General features: G+C 37.1%; 1 protein-coding gene across 1 annotated transcript in view; it reads right to left on the bottom strand.

Annotated features, from left to right (window-relative positions):
• The window catches only part of POLE2 (DNA polymerase epsilon 2, accessory subunit), a 36,591-nt gene that overhangs the window by 18,303 nt on the left and 10,079 nt on the right, over positions 1 to 8,209 (bottom strand). The window contains exons 6-10 of the mRNA XM_004370836.2: positions 7,350 to 7,424; positions 6,710 to 6,793; positions 6,038 to 6,094; positions 5,031 to 5,079; positions 4,338 to 4,410 (exon numbers count right to left, since the gene is read on the bottom strand). Coding sequence (XP_004370893.1) covers positions 4,338 to 4,410; positions 5,031 to 5,079; positions 6,038 to 6,094; positions 6,710 to 6,793; positions 7,350 to 7,424 — 338 coding nt within the window. The remainder of the gene's footprint in view (positions 1 to 4,337; positions 4,411 to 5,030; positions 5,080 to 6,037; positions 6,095 to 6,709; positions 6,794 to 7,349; positions 7,425 to 8,209) is intronic.

Here is an 8,209-nt window from a genome sequence, read left to right on the forward strand (position 1 = left end):
TTACATGAGAAACTATCTGTTCTGTAAGCCTTCACCTGAAGTACAATAAAATTTTAAAAAAAAAAAAAAAAAGAGACTACATGTACATATAGTGTACATTAATATAATGTTAACAGTTTTTCTCTATGTTTGGTGGATTATAGGTGATTGTCCTTTTCTTCTTTGTGCCTTAATACATTTTCTTTTTTTTTCCTTCTTGGCAATCATGTACTACATTCATAATAAGAAAAAAAATTTCTTTAAATGACTCATTGAAACTACTTTTTCAATGCAGCATAATGTCTGGAGTCAGAAACCCTAGGATCAAAACACATCTCTCTTACTAACAAGTTTGTGACTTTAGACAAATCTCCTCAACTGCAAAACAGCTACACTCATACCTACCACACAGGGTTCCTGGATGGAATAAAGGAGATAATGTACAGAAGGTTCTTAGAGCACAGTGGTTAGTACATTATAAACAGTCAGAAATGGTAGCTGTCACTGTTACTGACACCAACTGGATCTGGCATTTTCAAAGGTATGATCTTGCATTATCAGAGGAACTGATAAATTGATATAATTGTATAACGATTTCAGTTAAGTATATACCTGAACATAAACCAGAGAACACAGAAAGAAACACCTATTAAACTGAAGCTGGAGAAGTTAGAGCTCAGAAAAGTCTTACTAACATCTTCTGTCCTTGGTTCCTGGAATATACTGTAAAGATGGTAGCAAGAAGGCCTCACGGTACCTATTCTCCTAAATTGTCAAATTTGGAAAGGAAAGAAAATTTCTAGGAATTCTAGGAACTATATCATCTTAGGCTCAGAAAACAAAAAACACATGCCCTATAGCAGTGAAAGTGCTTAGCAAGACGTCAGTGAAGCCCCAGCAAGTCTGTATCCTAAAAAAACTGTATGCATAAACTATGCAATGGAGGGAAGGACATACAAATTTTTATGCAAATAACAGATGCCTGCTACGTTTGTTTGCCAGCTGCTCCCCTCACTCCAAGTATTTTCCTAAGTGCTCTATGCTAACTTTAGTGGTGCTTAGTGGCTGGTAAACAAACAAATATAGAAGATGCAGCTATTTGTGTACAAATAAGGTTGATATAGATCCTTTTAGAATGGAATGTGTTGTAGACCTATTGGTATCCCTAAAACTGTAATTTACACATAAAAAGTACCCAATTAAATATTTGTTGTTGAAGCCATTGACTACCACCTGACCATAGCCCTCTGAATTTTATTTTGAAGGAAGTATTTATAAACCTAGCAAGAATAAAATGATTATTTTATTTTAATGTACTTTATGACACCTCATACTAAACCCTTGTGTAATTAAGCACACACAAAATAGTTGAATTTTAAGAAAATAACACAATTTAAATGGAAAAATACTTAAAACATTACAATGTTGATCTCTTGGCTACACTGAAACAAATGGCAATAATGGCCATCCATCTCGATTATACCTCTCATTTCACAGAAGTAATTTTGGAGCTTGCATGAAACTAAAATACCAATACAACAGCAATTTTGCTTTAAACACATCCAAATAAAACCTACCACATTGTGAAATGCCACAAAACCCCTTGGCCATCAAGTTGATTCCAACTCATAGCGACCCTATATGACACAGTAGAACTGCCCCACTATTATTAAAAGCACTCACTTAAAAGCGAGCTGGTTTGTGGGAAACAGTGTGTCAGTTCCTAAAAAAAACTAAAACTACTGTATGACCTAGCAATTCCACTCCTAGGTATATACCCAAAAGTCTTGAAAGCAGAGACTCAAAAAGAGACTTGTACACCAATATTCATTGCAGTACTCTCACAATAGCCAAAAGGTGAAAACATCCTAAATTTGGATGAATGGATAAATAAAATGTGGTACATACATGCAATGGAATACTACTCAGCCAATAAGAGAAATGAAGTCTTGATACATGCTATAGTATGGATGGAGCTTGAAGACATTATGCTGAGTGAAACAGCCAGTCACAAAAGGGCAAATACTGTATGGCCTCACATAAAAAGACAAGAAAAGGCAAACATACAGGGAAAGTTTATTAGTGGTTACCAGGGGTGGGAGGGAGGGGAAAAGGGAAGGGTTAACGGTGATGGAAAAATTGCACTGATTAAGGGTAGGGTTGTACAGCTGATTATTATAATTGCTGTCAATAAGTTGTACACCTGTAAAAAGTTGAATTGGCAAAATTTGTGTGATAGATACATTTACAACAACGACAAAAAAAAAAAAGTAGCTGCTGAGGCTGCTTATGTATAACCAAACACTTCATGGGATTTGGTTCCTTGGTTTGGAGGTTTAGGGTCATGGTTTCATGGGATATCCCAGTTAATTGGCCTAATAACCTGTTTAGTGCTTCTGTTCCACCTCCTACTTTGGTGCATAGTGCCTGGGGTCTTAAAAGCTTGCAAACAGCCATCCAAGTCACAATAATTGGTCTCTATGCACCTGGAGCAACAGAGGAAGAACGAGAGTCAGGAATAGTAGAAGGATATGGAATGTATGGCTAATTGCCTCCATGAACAACTACCTCCTTTGCCATGAGACCAGAAAAACTGGATGGTGCCTGGCTACCATTACTGAACGTTTTGATCAAAGATTCCACTGAAGAATCCTAATCAAAAGGGGGAAAATGCAGAACAGAATTTCAAATTCTCATGGACTCTAGACTTTCTAGAGTTATGGAGGGTGGATGAACCCCTGAAACTATTGCCCGGAAATAATCTTGAAACCTTAAACCAAAAACCTGAAGTCATCTTAAAACCGAACAATAGTTTAGCTTAACTAGTAAAAAAAAGGTCTGCCTTGAGCATCGTGCTCTTTTAAGATCTATACGGGATCAAATTGACAACAGCAACTCGAAAGATTAGATACGAACCTAAGAAAGCGGTGAGTTTATGTTAATGGGGGAGGAACAACTCAGAAAAGGAGGGTGAGAATGGTTGCACAACTCGAAGAATGTAATCAATGTCACTGAATTGTAAATGTAGAAACTGTTGAATTGGTGTATGTTTTGCTGTGTATATTCTCAACAACAAAATAAATAAAATTTCGGTAAAAAAAAAAGGTGAGCTGGTTGGCTAAGGGCTTGTGTTCTGTTTAGCAGATCAGCACATTTCCCTAGATAACTTCAGCAGTAAGAAGGGATGCACTGCGGAGGGTGTGCTGCCAATGACTCCCAGCCAGAAAATACAGCCTTTGCCCCTGCACCTCCATGGGTATGCTAGGACTAAAATCTCAGTCCTCAACTCTTCTTTTTCCAGTCATCACCATCATCATAGAATCTCAAGGCTGGAAGGCAGTTACTCTAACTCCCTCAGAGGTAGCACACTCAAATGGCTACAGACTCCAGAAAGGTGATACTAAAGATCAAAGCAGCAGCCAGCTGAGGCTAACAAGGGTGCACACACATGCCCTGCCCAAAGTAGACAATCACTGCAGTAGCTGTTGCCAGGTGAGCACTCAGGTTCTATATTGCTAGAGCTTTTGATTGCTCAAGAGAACTCAGAAATCTACACTTTTATGAGAAATTTCCTAATTTTTAAACATTGGGAACTAATTCAAAATGTTTCCCAAATACCTCAAAGAGGGAAAAAGGTAAAAAAGAAAGTTCAACCCACAGGCCACCAGTTACAACTTTGACACGATCATTCAGCCTCTGCTCAAATACCTGCAGTGACAGGGCACTTATTCAGGAAAAAAAAAAAAAGCCAAACGCACTCCTGTCAAGTCGATTCCAACTCAGAGACCCTACAGGACAGAGTAGAACTGCCCCTTAGGGCTTCCAAGGCTGGAAACCCTTATGGAAGCAAACTGCCACATCTTTCTCCCACAGAGCAGCTGCTGGGTTCGAACTACCGACCTTTCAGTTAGCAGCCGAGTGCTTGGATGGCTCTAATATTATGAAGATTTTCCTTATATTTAGGAGCTATAATCTGTCTCCTATGATTTTCACTCATTAGTAGTATAATACAAAAGTCAGAACTTTATAATTACATGGGAATTACATTCTTCTATTTTCTTATCTCTAATCTCACATGAACTCCTCAGCAACTCTGTAGATAAGCAAGACAAGTAGACTGGAAATCTTTTCCAGTTAAAGCCAAAGCACAGGGATGTTACTACAACGAACCTAGGGTCATTCTGCTAGTTTTGACTGTTACACAGAAAACAGAGTTCCAACTCTCATTTTCCATTGTTCTTTCCATTTTGACACAAAGTCCAATGCCTTGTAATAGCTGAGATATGGCATACTATCATATATTCACTACTGCCAGTATTACAAAATTCCTATCAAGTTTAAATCAAACATTTTTATACCTAGTAGTACTGGAGGGTTCAGTGGGTGGAAATCCAAATGCATTGACATGAAACACTTGATCTTCAAACCAACCTGAAAAAAGATAAGTTATAAGTCACTTTCATTTGTCCAATTCTCCTTTTTGCTTGAAAGGACAAAACTCTGAAAACACAAAGCAGTAATGCTAGGCTATGGTCTCATCCCTGTATACTAACTACGGAAGCTGTCAAACTGCATAACTTCAGATCCTTAGTCAGTCTCACTCTAAACATCACGAAAATAGAAATAATAGATTTAGAAGTTAACTTCTCATCTTTTTATTTTGCAGTACATGTTGGACTACAGAAAGATTAGGTACATAGATTAGGAAATGCTTTATTTTATGACCCTAGATAAATCTAAAAAGTTTTTGCTAACAACTTCAGTGATATATAATTCACATACAGTATAATTCACCCTTTTAAAGTATATAATTTAGTTTTTATGGTATATTCACAAGGTTGTACAACCATCACCACTACCTAATTTCAGAACATTTTTACCACCCCAAAAGAAACTCCATGCCTAATAGCAGTCTAAGCATTTGTTGTCAAAAGTATACTCTCATAATCAGTATTCTCCCAAATTATATCACATTAACATATGTTAACCAATCTAGAAATGGTTTTACTGCAAAATGATGAGGAGGAAAGGAGAGGAATATACTGACTTACCTTCTGCTAAGACAAAGCATGCCTCTGTATATAAACCATTATGGAACTGGTATCAACAGTTGAGGAAGACAATTTTATGCTTGAGGAACTGATAAAGTCAAAATATATTTTGAGTCCAAAAGGACTGTTATGGTTCGAACTGTGTCCCCCCCAAAAATGTGTGTCAACATGGCTAGGCCATGATTCCCAGTATTGTGTAGTTGTCCACCATTTTGTGATCTAATGTAATTATCCTATGTGTTGTAAATCCTAACCTCTATGATGTTAATGAGGCAGGATTAGAAGCAGTTATGTTAATGAGACAGGACTCAATCTACAGGATTAGGTTGTATCTTGAGTCAGTCTCTTTTGAGATATAAAAAAGAGAATTGAGCAAAGGAGAGGGACTTCATACCACCAAGAAAGAAGCACCAGCAGTGGAATGTGTCCTTTGGACCTGGGGTCCCTGTGCTGAGAAGTTCCTAGACCAGGGGAAGACTGATGACAACGACCTTCCCCCAGAACTGACAGAGAGAGAGAAAGCCTCTCCAGGAGCTGGAGCCCTGAATTCAGACTTCTAGCCTCCTAGACTGTGAGAGAATAAATTTCTGTTTGTTAAAGCCATCCACTTGTGGTATTTCTGTTATAGCTGCACTAGGTAACTGAGATAAGAACTCCCAAATAATAAATTCAAAGATTTAGCATTTGAAATTGTGAACAGATTATAGCTTAAAAATGATAGGTTTAAATGTCTCAGTGTTTAATTCCAAGATGCAGCCTGCTTATATTGACAATACAGAATATTCTTAGCATGTTAGAAACATTCTCAGTGGTTTGTCTAGATTCTCAAAATAAGGAGGAATTAAAGTTCTTTTGCCTTTGTTTAGGATTGTATTCTCTATATCCTTATGCCACCACCATATGTAGTTACTGGGAACCCAAACAGGTAAATCTGAAAATGGTATAAAATCAATTTACCCCAATTCATTTAAAATAGGTTTAAAAAAATAAAGAAAAGTGAAGGATATAGCTTTACTAAGATCTAGTTGTACTGTTCCAGTAGGATCTTCCAGAAAAAATTTTCCCTAAAAATAATTAAAAGAAAAATATCCACATTAATATAAAAATGAATACTATGACAAAATAACTGAAATACTGACAATTTTGACAACAGAACATAATAGAATGAACAGTAGATTTAAAAAAAAAAAAAAATCAGACTTCCTAGTCCAGGCTTTTCCATTTACTAGTCAGGTGATCTCAGGCTAATCACATAAATTGAGACTCAGACTCTTCATAGATACCTTGGGGAATGGCTGCTGCAGATCAAGAGATGCCAAGAGGCACACCAGCTGGCTGCCACCAAGATTTATCTTTACCTAACAGAGTCAATAGAGTCTCCAAGGGACCAGGACGTGGTCTGCAGCTTTGTTTGTCCTGAAACTCTGTCCTCTCAGTTCAATCAGTGGTCACTGAGGGACTAATTTCAGGCTATACAAACTGGTTACCTGTACAAGACACTCATTCTTGAGGTTTAGTCAGGAAATTGAACACAAATAAAAAGGTTACTTGGGATGGAGGTGGAAGTCTTAAATAAAAGAATACCTCCCTGTACCCTCTGTAGAAATGCTACATGGAACTGACATTTCATCAATGTAATAGTGAAAATAAAAGTTTGATGCTTATAAGGTTTAACTCACCTCTTTTAACTGGGTAATCATCCCAAGAACAATCACATCTCCAATTTTGGTTGTACTACCCAGTAAGGTTTCTATTGTTTTAAGCTAAATAAAACAAAATAAATTCTTAAAAATTGAAAATATATTCTTTTAAGAAACCAATGTTTTTATAAACAAGTAACCGTTGGTGCACATTTCAGTATTTACAGCTACTTTATATTAGAAAATCAAATAAATCTTAGAAAGTTTAATTTTATCCTACAAAAAATATCAAATGTATGATGGCCTAGAAGCATTATGCCTAAAGAAATACCGTATCAACTCAGACATTTACCAATGGTTGAAGTTTTATACCATATCATTCTGAATAAGTACCATGGGATAAGTACATTTATTTTTAAAATGTAGAAAATAATATCAGTTTTATTTATCTTATTTGGTCAGAAAGAAGTAGTAGCTTCTATTAAAGGTTTGAAAGGCCTAGGACACAAGGCATGAACTTAATCAAGACTGGGTGGGCAGCCAGGTCAGTTAGCTAGTTAAACACTTACCAGGGGTTCATTTTCATTTAAAATTCAATAAATTAGAATTAAGCAATAAATATTAAACATGTATACTCACACCCCCTCCCCACCCTAAATGACTAGGATAGCAATCTAACCTGGAATTTGCTTCCACTCTCCTCAGGGTGGGAACCTATCACTGGCGGAGTAAATAATTCATGTCTGTGGGTTCTCTATAAAAAAAGAAACATTCACATGAACTACTGAAACAGACTTTCAGTCCTAAGGTTCATTAAAATAGTCCTCTGATAGAACACTGTCCTTAAACTAGTATTACTCTTACTTATTTGCAATAAATTTGAAAACACCATCCAAGCCTGCCCCACAAATTCTATCCCTGCCCTCCCAAGTTCTATCCACTTCCCTTTTCTCTCTAGCATCTCTCTTTCACTCAGGGATCTCATCCCTATAGCTTCATCTATTACTATATACAGATGTCTCCCAAATCTCTCTCTACCCAGATCTTAGCTCCAGATGTACGTTTCATCTGGTAACCTAAACTCCAATGTTTAAAATGGAACCTGCCATCATCTTACCTAAACATTCTCTTTTGCCTGTTCGTTAACACATCACCATTATTCTACTGTTCTATCTCAGGCTTAGAACCTTAATTATCCTTGATTCCTCACCCTCTCCTTTCTCTTCACGTCCAATCCATCATCATGAACTATGGTTTCCACTGCTCCAGTGCTGCCCCTCTTTCATTTTCCCTTTCCGCTTCCTTCATCCAGGCGACCATTTATGTGTATACTAATATCAAAGCCTTCTATAAGTCTTCTCTCACACTCATCTCAAAATCTTCTGATAGAGGAAGCTCTCAAAAAAACCCAGCTCTGGGCAGAGGGCTGTGGGGACCATGGTCTCAGGGAACATCCAGCTCAATTGGCATGACACAGCTTATAAAGACAATGCTCTACATTCTACCTTGGTGAGTAGTGTCTGGGGTCTTAAAAGACTG

The sequence above is a fragment of the Trichechus manatus genome, unplaced genomic scaffold (genome assembly GCF_000243295.1).
Source record: "Trichechus manatus latirostris isolate Lorelei unplaced genomic scaffold, TriManLat1.0 scaffold00010, whole genome shotgun sequence".
Lineage (NCBI taxonomy): Eukaryota > Metazoa > Chordata > Mammalia > Sirenia > Trichechidae > Trichechus > Trichechus manatus.